An 18,205-nucleotide genomic window follows, 5' to 3' on the forward strand; every position below is an offset into this window, starting at 1 on the left:
ATTAAGGATTTTAAGAATTTTAGAACTTTAGAATTTTTGAGTTTGAGAATTTTAGATTCGATAAATTTAAGAAGATATGAATTTTAGAATATAGGAATTTGAGGATATTTGAATTTAGAAATTCAAGAGCATGAGAATTGAGTGATTTGTCACGAAAAGAATGCGCAATTTTTCTTGACCACGTTCCTTCCGATCTTCATACCGTACTAAAGCGGTATACGTACTTCATAAGAAACCGGTTAAGAAAAAAAATCAAATGGGCAGCAGCGGCAGCGAAAGCAAGCCAGATAGGGTGAAGAAAAGCCCCAAGAAATCGTTCCCTCTCCTTCCCAGTTAACTCAATCCGAATTCTGAAACGGAATCTAAATAGAATCGTATACGAATACCATTTCAAGCGCTACAACCGGTTCCGTGTTCGAACCGGTTGTTGCGTTTGAAACGGAATTCGTGTACGATTCTTATTAGGTTCCGTTTCTGAGTTCTAATTGATTTGACTGGGTTTGTTCTACTGTTCGGAAAGCCATTTTATGACCCCTTATCTTGGGAGGTGCGTATTGGCCTTAAGAGTTGAAAAATCACATAAACGATATTTTTGATAAATATTTGCCGTATCATTTAAAAGATAAAACTTTGGATTTCTAAAAAATGTCTAGTCAATTTTCAGACGGAATAAATAAATACTAAATAACAATTTAAAAAAGATTTGAATCTTTTTTGATAAATTTCTATTACAGATTTTTGTTCCTTCCATCCTTGTTCCTACAGATTTTGACCCTTAAAAATACAGAAATTAATGTGACAACCTGGCAACCGTGCTTTTTGACAGCGATTTGTTTTGATTGTTGATTGCGCCGCGATCACGTAATTTCTTGTCGCGCGCCGGTCGTGTTCCGGATTGTACCGTTGTTATTATCGGTTTGTGTTGTAAACCAGGTTCGGAGGTCGCGGTCGGTCGGGATCGTCGCGCGCGTCGGAGTGCTTTCGGGAATGGGCGGAGTCGACACGAGCAAGTGGAAGCCACGTCGAACGCAAGGCACGGTCATCAGCAGTACGCGCAACCGGTTCGCTTGGGCGGTTCTGGCCATCGGATCGGCCACCTTTGCCGTTTATTAGTGAGTTTGTTGTCGTTGTTAATTTTATGGTCATTTTGAATAAGGGTTGTCTCCTTTCAGCTCGATCTACCGGTACATCGGCGGGGACGAGTTGAAGCAGCGCATGAAACGAGATTTTTACGAGCAAACCGAGGAGGAAATTGATCGCCGGAACTTGATGCGATTCAGCTTGGTGGCGCCAAAGCGAGGGGACACCATCCGGAAGTTGCTCGAAGAGGAACGGATCGATCGCAGCGAGAAGTAACGATGGCCGCCAGTGGGAAGGTCAAGTACGCCAAGCTGAGACTGTTTAAACCTTCCACTTCCGGTGCCAGCAAGCCGGAAGTGTCACAGGAACATGGGTAATTTGCATTAGATATTACTTACTTGCGCTAGTCTTGTTGTTACGAATAAAAAAGTGTTTTAAAACTAAGAGATTGATTTTTATTTCTAGGGAAAGTCCAAAAGAACCTCCCGCCCCGCTACCGGAAGTGATCGATCTCGTCGACAGCGAACCGGAACCGGACGAGATGTTGCTCAAGCGCACTCGGCTAGACTCGCGTGAAAAGTCTCCCGACTCACCAATCCTTCGGTTGCCAAAACTGCCGCGGAAACCTCCCGAAGGCGGTTCCGGAATGATCAGCAAATTCTTCAAAGTCTCCGAAGATGACTTTGAACCGGTCAAGAAAGAGTCAACTGCGCCAAAGGCGAAAACAAAAGTGCAACGAAAGGTTACAACGAGGAAGCCTCGAGCGCCCCGCAAATCCTCCCAGGACATCCGGAAGGCGTTCCAAAAGTACCAGGACAATGACGAACTGCTGCTCAACGAACTCATGGTGGAACACTCCCGCGCGGAACAGATGGACCCGGAACAGCTGCAGCTCGCCATCGCCATGTCCCGGTCACTGTCCGAGCAGCACGGCGTCGTCGAAGACATCAGCGATTCGCAACAACCCGAGGTCGGCAGCAGTGCCAGCGAATCGACGCTGCAGGAACGCCGCCTCCAGGGCATCCGAACCACGCTGGAGCAGTACGGGTTCAAGTGCAAGGGCAACTACGCGGACCAGGATTTGAACGCCCTGTTTGGGACGCCTCCGGGACCGAAAACCGGTCGGAGAGGAAAGACGCGACGGAAGACGATGCTGATCCGGCGGACTCCGGAGGACATTGTGGCATTCATGGAGCGTGGCGCGGAACGATTGCTTCGGGAAGATCTTCACGCGGTACTAAAAGACTCCGGAGTCGTCCAGCTGGACGCTCGAACCTACGGCAGTGACGTATTCTGGATGAACGAAAATCCGAGCCTTGGCGAAGGCGCCATTCCGGAATACTTCGTCGAAGGGCTGATGGAACCGCATCCGGCCAAGGCCGGCTGCCTGTTGAAAGATTGGCACGCGATTCCGGGTCGAGAACGCACCCCAGAGCGGACACGAACCGTTCCGGAAGTCGAACCTCCAGCGCCACCGGAAGTGCCCGATCCGAACCTGTCAGAAGTACTTCAGGAGCCGGAAGATGCCCTGCTGGATATGGACACCGTCCCAGACGAGTATCGAGAAAAGTATAACAATGAAGTTCCACTTCCGGTTCGCGTTGCGAACAACGACGAATTGCGACTTTCGATTCCGGAAACGGTCGAGAGTAAAGCTGAAGTGGAACCGGAAGACGACAAAGTTATGGTCATTTCCGAAGAAGTTCCAGAAACTATCGAGGCTGAAGCGGAAGTGATACCGGAAGCAGCGCCTCTCACCGAGAAAGAGACATCGGACGACGATGAAGTGATGGTCGTTTCGCTTCCCACGACACCGCTTCCAGTGTTTGCTCAACCGTCTGCGAGTTCGCCGGAGCTGTTTGATTCGGAAGAGGGTGAAGAGGAAGAAGGAGTGTTTCTGACCGCGCCGGAGGAAGTGGCCGCTGACGAAAAAGTTGAGCAGGTGTTGCCTTCGACGTCGGTGCCACCGCCACCGGAGGAGGAGGAGTTGTGCACCAGTTCGGACAATATGTTTGAGGATTTCGATCCGGCGGACGTGTCCGAACCGATCGTGGACTGCGACATGTACTCCAGTGATGAAGGTAATTAGTGTGGTTGGGATTTTAGGAAGTTTGGTGGATTTTTCAGGAAATTTGATGGAGGTCACTTGAACTATTAAAAATAATTCAATCTAAATATGTGCTTTGAAATCAATCAATAAAAACTAATTTCAAATATATTTTTGAAGATTTATTTATTCCGGAATATTTTTAAATCTCTGTTTTGAAAAAATGTCAGAATTTTCAATATTTACAAAATGTCAACATTAACAAAATTGTAAAAATTGACAAAATTGTCAAAATTGTCAAAAATGTCAAAATTGACAAAATTGTCAGAATTGTCAAAATTGAAAAATTTGTCAAAATTGACAAAATTGTCAAAAATGTCAAAATTGACAAAATTGAAAAATTTGTCAAAATTGACAAAATTGTCAAAATTATCAAAATTGATAAAATTGCCAAAATTGCGGATTGACAAAATTTTCAACATTGTCAACATTTTCAACATTGTCAAAATTGTCAAAATTGACAAAATTGTCAAAATTGAGAAAATTGTCAGAATTGTCAACATTTTCAACATTGTCAAAATTGTCAAAATTTTCAACATTGTCAAAATTGGGTCCTAAAATGAAGCTTAGATTATGCTGATATTACTGTTTACAACGATAAAGCTAATTTTTCTGAGTAAAATTACCCTTTGTACGACCACAAAGAGTTTAAAATTGATTTTTAAATCAATTTTGAAAAATTATCCTCGCGGTCCTTCTTGACAGAAAAGCTCCTACTTGACAGCTCGTTCCAAGGGGACCATAGTTGATCCATCGAAAAAATGATGTCTTGTCATTTTTTTTTGCATTAAAATGAAAAAAAGTGGTCAGAAACAGTTTTTATCGTGTTTTTTACCGTTGTACATAAAAATTGACATAGGGCTTTAGTACCCAATTGTCAAAATTTTCAAAATTGTCAAAATTTTAAAAATTGACAAAACTGTCAAAATTATCAATAATGTCAAAATTATCAAAAATGTCAAAATTGACAAAAATGTCAAAATTGTCAAAATTGTCATAAATGACAAAATATTATCAAAATTAACAAAATTGTGAAAATTGCCAAAATTATAAAAAAAAATGTTGAAATGATGAAAATTTTGTCAAAGTTGTCAAAATTGAAAAAAAATGACAAAATTATTAAAATTATCAGAATTGTTAAAATTGTTAAAATTATCACAATTGACAATATTATCAAAATTGTCATAATTTTCAAAGTTTACAAAATGTCAAAATTGCCAAAATTGTAAAAATTTGAAAATTTGGTTCGAATTGTCAAAAATGTTAGATTTTTCATAATTTATTTCATAATGGTCAAAATGACCAAAATGGCCAAATCGGTCAGAATGACAAAAATGGTCAAAATGACTAAAATGGTCTAAATGACCAAAATGTTCAAAATTACCAAAATGGCCAAATCGGTCAAACTGACCAAAATGGTCAAAATGACTAAAATGGTCAAAATTGCCAAAATTGTAAAAAATGTAAAAATGGTCAATGTTGTCAAAATTGTCACAAATTTCAAAATTTATTAAAATTGACAAAATGACAAACTTATCAAAATTGCCAAAACTGTAAAAAAATTGAAAAATGTCAAAGTTGACCAAAACACCAAAATAACTAAAATAACAAAAATGACCAAAATGGCAAAACCGGTCAAAATTACCAAAATGGGCAAAATGACCGAAATGGTCAAAATGACCAAAATGACCAAAATGGCCGAATCGGTCAGAATGACCAAAATGGCTAAATCGGTCAACCAAAATAGCCAAATTGGTCAAAATGATCAAAATGGCCAAATCGGTTAAATTGACCAAAATGGCCAAATCGGTCAAAATGACCGAAATGGTCAAAATTACCGAAATTGTAAAAATGACCAAAATGGCCAAATCGGTCAAAATTACCGAAATGGTCAAAATGACCAAAATGGCCATATTGGTCAGAATGACCAAAATGGTCAAATCGGTCATATTGACCAAAATGGCCAAATCGGAAGGAATGACCAAAATGGTCAAAATGACCGAAATGGCCAAATCGGTCCAAATGACCAAAATGACCAAATTGGTCAAAATGACCAAAATGGTCAAAATGACCAAAATTGCCAAATCGGCCAAAATTGCCGAAATGGTCAAAATGACCAAATAGGTCTAATTGCCCAAAATGGCCAAATCGGTCAGAATGAAAAAAGGCCAAATCGGTCAAAATATCAAATGGTCAAATTTACCAAAATGGCCAAATTGTTCAAAATGACCAAAATGGTTTAAATGGTCAAATTGACCAAAATGGCCGTATTGGTCAGAATGACCAAAATGGCCAAATCGGTAAAATTGGTCAAAATGACCAAAATTGCCAAATCGGTCAAAATGACCGAAATGGCCAAATCGGCCAAAATGACCGAAATTGTCACATTGACCAAAATGGCCATATTGGTCAGAATGACTAAAATGGTCAAAATGACTAAAATGGCAAAATTGGTCAAATTGACCGAAATGGTCAAATTGGTCAAAATGACCAAAATGGCCAAATCGGTCAAAATACCGTCATGGTCAAATTTCCCAAAATGGCCAAATCGGTCAAAATGACCAAAATAGCCAAATCGACCAAAATGGCCAAATCGGTCAAAATGACCGAAATGGTCAAAATGACCGAAATGGCCAAATCGGTCAGAATGACCAAAATGGTCAAAATGACCAAATTGACCAAATGGCCAAATCGGTCAAAATGACCAAAATTGCCAAATGGCCAAATCGGTCAAAAAGACGAAAAGGTCAAAAAGACCGAAATAGTCAAAATGATCAAAATGGACGAAATGGTCAAAATGACCAAAATGTCCAAATCGGTCAAATTGACCTAAATGACCGAAATGGTCAAAATGACCGAAATGGTCAAATCGGTCAAAATGACCGACTTGGCCAAATGACCGAATTGGCCAAATCGGTAAGAATGTCCAAAATGGTCAAAATGACCGAAATGGTCAAAAGGACCAAAATGTTCAAAATGACTAAAATGGCCAAATCGGTCAAAGTGACCGAAATGGTCAAAATGACCAAAATGACTAAAATGGCCAAATCGGTCAAACTGACCGAAATGGTCAAAATGACCAAAATGGCCAAATCGGTCAAAATTACCGAAATGGTTAAAATGACCAAAATGGACAAATCGGCCAAATGACCAAAATTACCAGAATGGCCTAAATAACCCTAATTACAAAAATGACCATAATTACCATTGAACCAACCATTTAAAGATTTTGCTTTTCTTTTTTTTGAATGAGGTCTAGTTAGCATCGAAAAGGATTTTTTTAAAGTCAAATCGAATAAATGCAAAGCAAAACAAAAACAACCACATTTTTGAGGTTATGGCCACTACCCACGTGCTAATTAAAAGTCCAGTCTTAAGAACAATGTCTTTTTTTTTTTTCTCGCCAACTCTCTTTCTTCGCCAGTGAAGATGTCCACCTCTTCCAAACGTGCTGCCGTCGACCCTAACCCGCTCGAGTCCATCGCCGAAGCCATGCCAGAAGAAGACGATGTCGCCGTCCCGCACGATGACTTTGCCACGGTGATCACACTGAGTTCCGGCGATAGCAATTCCGTCGATCGATTCGTGCAGCTTAAACGACGCTCCTCGACGGAACCGTCCAATGATCGGGGTGAAAAGGAACCGAGACTTTTTCCAACGCCGGCCAAGGATCTGTCGTTTCACGCGCTGGCCCTGCAGAGTCGGTTGAGCGAGATCGAGAAAGGGGATGTGGAGACGATCGAGGTTGAGGTTGAGGAGGATGAAGCTGAGGATCAATCGACGGGTGACGAGGACGAAGTGCTGGTCATTTCGGACGAAGAAGTCAACTACTCGATTCGACGGGACTATACGTTGGGCTACAATGCGTCTCCGGAATTACCGCAAGAGGATGTCCCCGGGGAAGATCCAAACGCGACGAAGCAGTATTTTGATCTGGAAGGTTTCAACAAGCGTCAATCGGACGCCGGTTCCAGCTTTCACAAGGCGGACAACACGCTCGCTTTTCTGGACGGTCTTATTGAGAAGTTCAACCTTCCACCGGTCCCGGCTGTCCGTCGCCCAAGCTGTGATAACAAACTCGACGACTTTATCGAGCACTACGAAGTTCCGGACTTTTCAGATGAATCCGCGTCCGAGCAGGCGGTTGAAGAAGTCGTCCCTGAGGAACCTCCCGCCGAAACTCAACCAGTCATCTCGTCGGACCAGCTGGACAGCGAGATCGAAAAGATCCTGAACCAGGCCAAGCAAACGTGCACCCAGCTCGAGCAGGAATCCCGCCAAAAGGACCCCAAAATTCACCGTACTAAATCCGACTCGGCCCTGCTTGCTCGGCCAGCGAAGGCTCCAGCACCGTTCCAGGCACGGTTCAAGGCGGTTCTGGAGGAACCGACTCCGGCGCCGGTGCAGTGTGAAATCCGCCTGGACAACGTCACTCCACTACCGGATTACGACGCGCTGAGTTCTCCGCTGCTGGAGCGCGAGCTGTTCAAGTACGGGCTGAAGCAGCTGAGCCGGGCGAAGGCCGTCAAGATGTTGAACCACATCTACGATCAGCTGCATCCGCTGGTGGAGCTGGTTGAGGACGGCGAGACAATGGATGAGGAATTGCCCCGAGCGGTGAACACGTCGTCGCAGGTCAACGAACGGGAAGAATTGAAGACAGCAACAACGCCGCCGGCGGCGGTCATTGGGGAAGGTCCGGTGTTGGTGGAACGGAGGGATGCCTTTGTTCCGGAGATTATGGACGATGAGCCGTACGTGCTGGCGGTGAAGCCCCGGAAGAAGGTTAGATTGTTTTAACCGGAAAATTACAGAAAAAAATATTAAATTTATTTTCTCAAAATTAGACCTTTTGGTGCTCGGTTCCGCTGCACATTGCCTTCTACAACATGGTCAAGGCGAACTCGGTCCTCCGGCAGCGGATCCTTCGGTACGAACCGCTCGACCTGGACGCGATCGTTGGTCACCTGAAGGAGATTGGACTGCGGTACGATAGCAACGTGAGTTTGATTAGTGTTTGAGTGTTACAATTGAGATTTAATAATTTCTTTATATTTTCCAGGAAATGATTGCCTTTCTGGATAAACGGTGCATTGCGTTCCGATCCGCCCAAAATAACAGCGGTTCCACTGCAGCGGCAGGGCGGAAAAAGAAGACTGGTGCTAGTTGATAAGTTTGTGTAAAGTGAGTTAAATATTATTTAAAGTAAATTTTTGGTCGAGCATAACAAATTGGCGTTTTAATTACCTGGAATCGAAATTTTACGGAATTAATTTTGATGGTGATCGAAAATGGCAAATCAACGTCAACATTTCAAAAAGCATCTTGTACAAACCATGCGTTTTGAGATTTAAAAAAATTAAAAATATTGATATATGAGCAATTCTCTACGAAATCGGTATTTTTTCTTTAATTTTAATTTTTGTATTTTTTAATCCGTCTGAATTTTTTTTGGTGCCTTAGTAATGCCCAAAGAAGCCATTTTGCATTATTAGTTTGTGCCTATAATTTTCCTTACAAATTTGGCAGCTGTCCATACAAAAATGATGTATGAAAATTCAAAAATCTGTATCTTTTGAAGGAATTTTTTGATCGATTTGGTGTCTTCGGCGAAGTGTACTGCCGTTCTACGCATAATTGTCCCATGTCAGTTTTGGACGATTTTGACTTTATGCCATTTTTAAGTTTAGTTTGATGTGTACTTTTAGAAAAACACATAAAATCTGATACTTTATTCGGAAACTCATTAAAAACAACATCAAGTCTGTTTGTCCCATCGTTGTACTTCTACGCATAATTGTCCCACCAAGTATTTTCTTACACGGAATCATTAGTTTTACTAAGCATTATGTCTTGTTTACCTGTTGTATAGCAAGAGACTCACAAATAAGGTTGATAAACTGCTAACTGGGGCGATTAGGGACACATAGGGCGAATAGGAACCTACGGGACAATTATGCGTAGAAATACAGAAATCGGTCGAAAAATTTCAATCGCGTTTTTCTTAGTTGCACTTTTTTGAACATGGAACAGTAATGCGTAGAACGGCAGTGTAGGTATGTATAAGGGCTACACTGAAAAAAAAATGATACACGGTAATTTTTTTATGGTTTTTAATTTCACTTTTTGTCACTATAGTTTGATTTGCAAAAAAAAAACACTATTTTAATTTTTTTATTTTCTGTTTTAGGGGACATCAAATGTCAACCTTTCAGAAATATATTTGAAAAATATTTGATCGAGTTATGAATTTTTGAATTAATACTGATTATTTAAAAAAAAAATCGAAAGATTGGTCGGAACATTTTTTCAGCTTTATTTTTCGATGTAAACTTGAATTTGCAATCAAAAAGTACTTCAGTGAAATTTTCATAAAGTGCAACGTTTTCAAGTTATAGCCAACTTTAGGTAACTTTTCTGAAAATAGTCGAAGTTATTCATATCTTTAAAATTCAAAAAAATATTTTTGAAGGCTGAGAGAATTCTCTATAGCAAAGCTTTTATAAACTTTTTTGATACGACCCTTGGTTGCTGAGATATTGCCATACAAAGTTTAAAAAACAAGAAAATTGATGTTTTCTAAGTCTCACCCAACAAATCCACCATTTTCTAATTTCGATATCTCAGCAACTAATGGTCCAGATGTTCAATGTCAAAATCTGGAGTTTTCTTTGAACTGAAAATTTGGTTTATTGGACCTTTTAAAAAAAAAACGCCAGAAATATTAAACATTTGTGAAATTTTCCGGTCTTTTCGAAAACAATATTTTTAATTTTTTAAATCAATATATAGAAAAAAATTCAAAAAAATATAATTTAAAAATTTTAACATTTTAAAATTCAAAAGAAAACAAAAAAAATAAAAATGTCATGATATTATATTAACGATCAGACTTACAGTTTTTTTTTGGTTTTTTTTTTTAATAGGTCCTATAAACATGCAAAAGACAATAGTTTATAGGACCTTTAAAAAAAACTCTAGAGACGTTCCATAATTCTTAAACTTACAAAATATAATGATTCAGAGAATTTAAACCGTAAAAATGAAAAAAAGATTCCTAAATTCTGAAATGCTACAAATTTTGCCGCCATCTTAGATTGCAAAAAATCTTGCTTATTTTTTCAAAAGGTTCGATGTACATAAGAAACCCATATCGCATTTTTTATTTTGAAAAAGGACCCTAAAATGAGAGGCCTGAGACCTACATTCTGAGTAATATAAGAATACACGAACTGTATTTTAATTTTTCACATAAAAATTTTCGAATTTTAAAATTTCAGTTAAATTAAAGTTTGATTTTAAATTTTCAATTGAATTTTTAAATCTCTGAATTCTTTAATCCTTGAATTTCGATAAAAAAAATTTAGCACAATTAAAAAGAAAACTATTTTTAAAATTATCAAATTTTAATTTTTGGATTTTGGCATATTTGTACTTTGAATTTCTGCATTTCTTATTTTTTTTACTTCTGGATTTTTTTTGAAGTTTCCATTTTCATTCTTCGATTCTGATTTTGAATTTTTTAAGTTTGAATTTTTGTTTATTTTTGAATACTTGGCATATAAACATAAAAAAAATCAAAATTTTAAATTCCAATTCTTTTTTAAAAACCAAAAGTATGACAGAATCTAGAGTTGTTTTTTAAATCCAATATTGAAAATTTTAAAATATTGCTTCTTGAGTGTTTTTGAAACCGCCTTGAGTCAAGAATATTCAAAAATTAATGTATTTTTTAATATTCTTGAAAGCCAAAAAAATAAAATGTTGTGTAGGCAGTTGCAAATATTTTTCAAAGTTTTTGTCCCACCCCCTCCTTCAAAATAGGTCCGAAAAATCAGGAGGCAAAAATATTTTATTTCAAAATACATCAGTATTAAATGAAATTTTGAGCTCATCAGCTGAAAAGAATTTTCCTGTAATTTAATCATTTTTATATGTTTGTTTAAAAATTGTTTCAAATTCAGTGAATTTTCGATGTACAGCACCGGAATTTTCATTTTCGCAAAATAATATTTTTCGTCAAAACTAATTACTAGTGTAATGCATTTTCCAACAACTTTTTCATTGAAGTATTAAAATTTTGACTTTTAATTTCAATATTTAATATTCAACATGAACAGGGTGACTTGGGAATTGTGGGACAGAAGCGTGGAATCGATATCAACAACATATTTTTTTGGTTCTTTCTGTGGTCCAAAACAACCAGCCAAAATTTTAAAGCGATTGGTTGAGCCCTGGATTGGCGTAAAGAGAATGCATTTTGGTCGTCTTGGATTAACAATTTTCAAATAATTAGAGCATGTTTGAGGTTAACGGTCGAAAACATAAAAATGCAGTTTTTGTGATTCATTTACCCAAATAGGAATATTTACGGGGACTTCGAATAATCGAGTCTGGACTGAATTTTATATTTTATGAATCACATGTATCGAAAAATATACTTTATGATTACGTATAAATTCCCTGATAACAAGATCAATAAATTCGATTTCCGTTTAAATTTCCAAGAAGTTGCCAGCTCTCCTTATCAGCAACATTTTTGCGCCGAACCACTTTGTTGACAAAACACGCAACAGAGACATTCCCATCGAACATACTTAGTACATGTGTATAAAATATTCTGCCCCAGTGCATCATCAACTCATTCGACGGTTGCCACTTGGCTGGATCACTTCGCGCGCGCTCGTCCTTCCTTATTCCCCTAGCGTTTATCGCGTTTTGTTCGTTAATTTAATCATCCTCACTAGCGGTTGGAGTGGCGGGTCGTGTGAGTTTATAAAGTGTGACTGCAGTTATTCTGCCAGGCCCCGAGTGTTGCAAATAATAACAATAATAATAACGGAACAAAACATCAAAGCGGCCAAGCCTCCCGGCTCCGAGTTTAGTTCGTAATGTCGTTCACGAGGAAAGTGACCGTCTACAAGCAAGGATGTGGCGGGTAGGTCGTAAAAAAAAGAATCGAGAATAGTTATCACAACCGAAGCGAACGCTTTAATTAAAATAAAAAAAGTTGAATTCTCCCGCGTAGAACTGTGACCTAATTCTCGCGGCTTGAATTGAGATCACGGTAGTGTGCAAATTGTTGCGGAGAAGAAATCGGCAGATTTTTGTGATTTTTTTTTTGAGAAATGCGTATAACAAACAAACAAATTTTTTTATCACATTTTGTACCACGCGTCTCCATCGAACGGTTATTAGGGTGACAATAAAAAAATCGACCTCAGGGATAACCCCTGATTCGATTACTTACACAGAAAAAAGGTGAATTTTGGAAGGTTGAACATTAGGTTGGTTTAATATACCTCTTTTTAGAGTAATATTACCTAAAAAATGAGTAAAAATGTAAACCTGATCAGTTAGCAAAACTGATGAAATTCAACAGTTTCTGACGTAAAACACATTTTTTGACATTAAAGGGCTTTTGTTAATTTGATTTGGTTAACCGCGGTGGATTTTCTTGAAATAATTCGAACTGTCAAAAATCCACCAAAACATCTACCACATGGATCATACAAAAAAACTGTGGTAGAAAAGTATCCACCGGTAGATCCTTTGGTGGATTTTTGACAGTTCGAATTATTTCAAGAAAATCCACCGCGGTAAACCAAATCAAATTAACAAAAGCCCTCAAATCTGTCACCATTCCCTGATGAATATTACCATCATCTTTTTCTGTGTAGGCAAAAATAAGTAACTGTGAAAATTTTGAGCGAAATCGGTTAAGGTTTAAGGGTCGCTACAGATCGTTAAAGCTGGTGATAATAATTGTTTTCATAGAACAACGTCTTCTCTAAATCGATAAAAACTCGTCAGGGTTTACTTTTTCATAAAATTTTACTCAAGAATCTCAAACTTGACAATGATCCAACACATTTAAATTTTGAATTTTGAAATTTTTTGTTTTTCCCCACGCATTTTTGCGGTTTTCCTATACAAACTTCAACGATAAAAAGAGACCCTTATACATTAACCGATTTGGCTCAAAATTAGCACAGTTACTTATTTTTACATAAAAAATCAAACCAGGTATCTCTTAAGGTTTTCCGAGATTTCCATGTTTTCTTGTCACCCTAATGTGGAACCATTTTAAGAAACCAAATGTTTCAATTCAATCTCCTTTTATTAAATGAATCCATGTAAAATTTTCAAAACAAATTTTAAATTTTAACTTCGTCGATTGGAATACTGCCGCTCTAATCTAGTCCGTCCCATATGTATTTTTGTAAAAAATGAGATAAACTTAACAAAAGTTTTAATTTTACATGTACTTTTAGACTATTGAATAAAAAAAGTATTGTTTGTTCTAAAAAATCCAAAATAAATATGACTTTCGTGCTGTCCCATATGCAAAATAAAGGCAAGTCAGTTCCTCATATAGAAATGTCTCGCAAATCGTTAAAATGGATGCGAAATTATTTAAAATCAACATAATATGTTTTTAAGAGTACGTATAACTTGAAAATGTCATTAATTGTTCATTTCTGAAGAAATATTTGAAAATTTAAAAACTAGATACTCCAAACCTTTAGTGACTTTTTTCTTTTGAAATGTACAACCACAGAAGGAAAATATATAACACATACCGTTATGGCTAATATCTAAACCATAAAATTAGTTATATTTTTTCTTGAATGAAGGTTGATCCTGGTTCTGGGAGAGACTCCATCAACGATAAGCGTAGATTTTCAAATTATTTTCAAGGCCTTAGCAGTTGAGAATTTTATTTGCCTCTGTAATATATTACCAATTTCTGGTGTCGTAGCAGATCATATTTTCATATCCAGGAACTTTATTATACAGATAATTTAAAGCAAATAAATCTGAAATAAAACAAACCTGGAAATGACAGTTGAACCAGGATGAAGCGCTTCCGTAGCAAAACCTTTTACACTTCCTGTCCTTCTAGAGCATCGATCCTCAATCTTCTTCGATGCTGGTATCTCCATTAGGGTGGTCCAAACCCGGGATTCCTCGGGGCGAAAATTGAAGATTGACACATCACTAGGCTAAATTCCAAATTTGAGCTCAATCTGACCACGGGATCCCCTCCCTCTAAGCCCTTGAACTTTGTAAGGGAAAAATTGTCAACAGGTATGGAGAAAAGCAACTGTTTTAGAATGAGCTCAAATTGAGAATTTAGCCTAGTGATGGGTCAATCTTTGATTTAAGGGGGTTGCCCCGAGGAAACCCGGATTTGAACCACCCTAATCTCCATGTAAAAAACAAAATGGCCTACTTTTCATGAAAAGAGCACAGGTTATAGCAGGTTCCCAGTGGCCACTGTGTCTTAATCTCTGTCGGTTTTGGAATGGTAAAAAATATCTCAATATTTATTTTTTGGCGATTTTTTAGTAACTTTAATTATAGACGCTCTACTAGGGCTCGTTGGATTTTAGGCTCTAGATCAAAATTTCCACTGGGTAGGTTTATTTATACAGCGATTCCACGTAAAACCAGCAGGACCCAGATCAAAAATGCTCCGATTTGGCTCTAATTTGGCATGGGAGTCCTTGTCCAAAATGGGGTGGTCTAAAAAAGCAAAAAACACATTTAAAAAAAAATAGCTTCGGAACGGCATCAAATTAAAACTTTGTTTTTTGAGTTGATGGTCTAGACCAAAGAGCTCACAGCTAAAAAAATCCTATGAATTTTCAGGATTTTTTACGTAACAAATCCAAACTTTTAAAAATTCATTAACAGAATTCTGAGATATTATCCTTTGAAACAAAATTATCGGATTTCGGTATGTAAATCAATCGAATTCAAAGTACCATGCTTCTCCATCGAAATTAGTTTCTAATACATATTGTAGGAGACGCATGGTGCTTAATGATTTATGTATTGGTTTGTCGTGGAATCGCTTAATTAAAAATGCGCATTTTTGCTATAAATTTAATATCTGCAAATTGACTGTTAACAATTGTTATTTTTTCCCAATTTAGTACCGTAGTAAGTCTTGAACTAATGTCATATTCAATGAATAAGGTTTTAAATTTTTATTGTATTTTTAATGCAAATTAAATTTATTTGTCTTTAACAAATTTCACTGTGATGGGTTGGATTCGAAGTGCTTTGAGAACATTAGTGAATTGGTTTCAAGGGTAACAAAAAAGTTTATGATACTATGACACTCCTAAGAAAAGTTTTGATATAATGTTATGAATAAACACGCATTAAATTTAGATGATTTTTTTCTAATAGCACTTTTCTCCATCCCACCGTGCCCAACTAATTATTCCAGCCAGCGAACCGTGACCACCGTCACGCAATCCAGCAGCTCGTGTTTCTCCTCGTCGTCATCGTCAAACTTCCAGAACTTTGAAAACTTTCAAAACTGCCAGAATGTAACGTGGACCAAAAACACCCCGTCGTTGGCTGCCCAGGTGCTGCTACCCCAGAAATCCACCGTTTGTCCAACGGCAAAGGCCACTCCGTCATCGACTTCCACGTCGTCGTCATCATCCTTTGAGCAGACCGTTTTGGAGGAGCACAATCGGCTACGTGCGCGACATTCGGCCCAGCCGTTGAAGCTCAATCCGGCAATCAGTCGATACGCACAGGAATGGGCTAACGTGAGTATCAACGAACTGACCTTGCGCAAGTTGCAATTTGTGGTGTCTTTTTTAGGTTTGTTGGTGGAAACGCTTGGTGGATTAAAAGAAGTCTTTTTTAATTTTTAACATTTCAAACAGAGTTCTGATTGTGCATTTATTTTTAGATACAATTTGTCTCGACTTCACCGTATCTAAACGTGATAAGAAGAGCGGAAGTAATATTTTTTTGTACCAATAAAGTACTTGCTTTTGTTTGTGAGGCACTAAAATAGGGTGAATCAGAAATCATTATCTTAAATTCTAATTGAATGGCTGGGAATGGTGCTTTTTTTAAAAGAAAAAGTCTGTTAACTCAGAAAAGGTAGATAAGGTTTCTGTGTAACTTAGTGATTAAAAATCCAGTAAATGTTAAATTGATTTTCTTCGTTTACTTGTAAATGACGTCTCTAGATTGTTAGGTTTTATTTAATTTATGAAGAAACAAGAAAAAAATAATCATCAACGTGCCACTAAGAAACTCATGTAATACTGTAATAGTGGACGATTCATTCATGCTTAGGAATTAAGATTTTTTTTTTCGATTAGTAGAAATTTGTATGAAACATAGTAAGGACATGAAACTTTTGTGGCATTTTCAAGATTCTAAAATCGTTGTGATATTTTTTTTATACGTATTAACAGTTAGACATATAACTTGCAGCTGAAATTGTTTTATTCCAAAACATGGAATCAAATTCTTTTTAGTATTGTTGAGTTATTAGCAGTACTTTGAACTCCCTGAAGCACGCGTGCTTTTCCCACTTGATGAATATTCACATTCGAGTGTCCCCCAGCGAGGAGATAAGCATGGTTGCGCCGACAGACACCAGACCAGACGTCCGACCTTAGTCATGCATAGTTAGACGGCTGAGCTAATACCATCGACAGTGTTGATGACTAATCACTTTCCCTTTAAATTCCAAACAGAACCTGGCCGCCCGGAACACGATGCAGCATCGGTCCAATAACCGGTACGGGGAGAATCTGTACGCGTGCTTTGGGAAGACTGTCGTTGGTGGGGAGGATGCTGTGAAGTCGTGGTACGACGAGATTAAACACTACCGGTTTGGACAGCCTAGTCCGGGAAACTTTTCTCAGGTGGGACACTTTACGCAGGTTGTGTGGAAGGAGTCACGGGAGCTGGGCGTTGGGATGGCGAAGAATGGGTAAGGAGTGTAAACATTTCTGATTATTAATATTTTACTAATTGTTTTGATGCTTTTTAGCAACAACGTCTACATTGTCTGCAACTATGATCCTCCCGGAAACTTCATGGGAAAATATGCCTCAAATGTTACCTCTAGTTAAAATGGTCTCCAAATGATAAATATTGTCACCAAAGTTTACTGTAATTTAAATTGTACGTATTTTATTCATTCCATAGAACAAGTTCACAACCAAAGATCGAAATTATATTTGTATTTTCATGTTACTTAATCATGTTTAAATATTTATATTTATATTTTTATAAAAGCAAATAAAATACGTTCAACATATAAAATAACATACAATTTTGTCTAATAAAAAAAAATCAAAATTGCTGCATGTTGTTTCGTAAATGCAAAAATAAACGTTAAACAGCGTCCAATCGATTGCACGAGATTTTGTTAAATGAAAATTATAGTTTTTATCATTATTAATTTTTTTTGGGAAATTTTGAAAAGGACCGTGAAACTAGAGCACACGGTTTTAGGATTAGAATGGTCAATATCCGGAATGTTTGCTTAGTGCGAATAATAAATAAGTTTTGCTCTAATCTAATCTAATCGACCATTAGCGATGTCAGTTTAAAGAAATCTCACGGGAAGAATTTGTGGTTGGATTACGCCAAAAAGTTTGTTTTGATTAAGGTTTTTTTTTTATTTACAAAACTAGCTAATTATAGAAAACTACAATGTAAAAAGCATTTAAATTTAACACTTTTCCCAAAAAAGAATGATCATTGTTGTAATTTTAAAAAGTTTCTATTTAAATAAAAATAAAGTGATCAACAATTGTCTCATCCAAATTTCTAACATCATCTAATTTTTTTGTCTTTGTTATGCATAAAAGTTATTTTTTTAAATAAAATTAAGCCTAAAACTTAAAAATTACCCAAAAGATTTTTTGAACAGGTAAACATGTTGACCACGTGCCGCCTCTGCCTTCAGATAAATTTTATGTCTTCGGCAAAGTGGTATAGGACAATTCGGAAAAAAATGGTAGGGGAGAGTGGGGAGACTTGATCCTCGGGGACACTTGATCCCAAGCCTGTATCTCGTCAGCATGTGGGTAAAACAATTAGCTTTGTTCTAGAAAGTTGTGCGAAATTAACTAAAACTCATTGTAGAAAACAAAGAAAAAAATAAAAAAATGTTTAGATAGTTACACACATTTTTCTAAAACGAGCTGCACAAAACTTCCAAGAGATCTTTTTTCTTTGTTT

At 37.4% G+C, this 18,205-nt stretch overlaps 4 protein-coding genes across 4 annotated transcripts; all 4 read left to right on the plus strand.

Moving 5' to 3' along the window:
- The first annotated feature begins 834 nt into the window (after window positions 1-834).
- LOC120417842 (uncharacterized) lies at window positions 835-1,524 on the plus strand. Its single transcript, XM_039580062.2, has 2 exons — window positions 835-1,112; window positions 1,173-1,524. Exons 1-2 carry the CDS (start codon window positions 988-990, stop codon window positions 1,354-1,356), a joined length of 309 nt encoding a protein of 102 aa, XP_039435996.1. The 5' UTR covers window positions 835-987; the 3' UTR covers window positions 1,357-1,524.
- On the plus strand, window positions 1,320-6,801 carry LOC120417838 (uncharacterized). Its single transcript, XM_039580057.2, has 3 exons — window positions 1,320-1,453; window positions 1,546-3,161; window positions 6,617-6,801. Exons 1-3 carry the CDS (start codon window positions 1,359-1,361, stop codon window positions 6,652-6,654), a joined length of 1,749 nt encoding a protein of 582 aa, XP_039435991.1. The 5' UTR covers window positions 1,320-1,358; the 3' UTR covers window positions 6,655-6,801.
- On the plus strand, window positions 6,680-8,357 carry LOC120417803 (structure-specific endonuclease subunit SLX4). Its single transcript, XM_039580001.1, has 3 exons — window positions 6,680-7,972; window positions 8,035-8,187; window positions 8,250-8,357. The coding sequence occupies exons 1-3, from the start codon at window positions 6,680-6,682 to the stop codon at window positions 8,355-8,357; spliced, it is 1,554 nt and encodes a 517-aa protein (XP_039435935.1).
- Window positions 8,358-11,810: 3,453 nt separating this feature from the next.
- On the plus strand, window positions 11,811-17,132 carry LOC120417840 (uncharacterized). Its single transcript, XM_039580061.2, has 4 exons — window positions 11,811-12,125; window positions 15,429-15,759; window positions 16,708-16,946; window positions 17,007-17,132. The coding sequence occupies exons 1-4, from the start codon at window positions 12,079-12,081 to the stop codon at window positions 17,086-17,088; spliced, it is 699 nt and encodes a 232-aa protein (XP_039435995.1). The 5' UTR covers window positions 11,811-12,078; the 3' UTR covers window positions 17,089-17,132.
- The last annotated feature ends 1,073 nt before the right edge of the window (window positions 17,133-18,205 follow it).

The sequence above is a fragment of the Culex pipiens genome, chromosome 3, assembly GCF_016801865.2.
Source record: "Culex pipiens pallens isolate TS chromosome 3, TS_CPP_V2, whole genome shotgun sequence".
Lineage (NCBI taxonomy): Eukaryota > Metazoa > Arthropoda > Insecta > Diptera > Culicidae > Culex > Culex pipiens.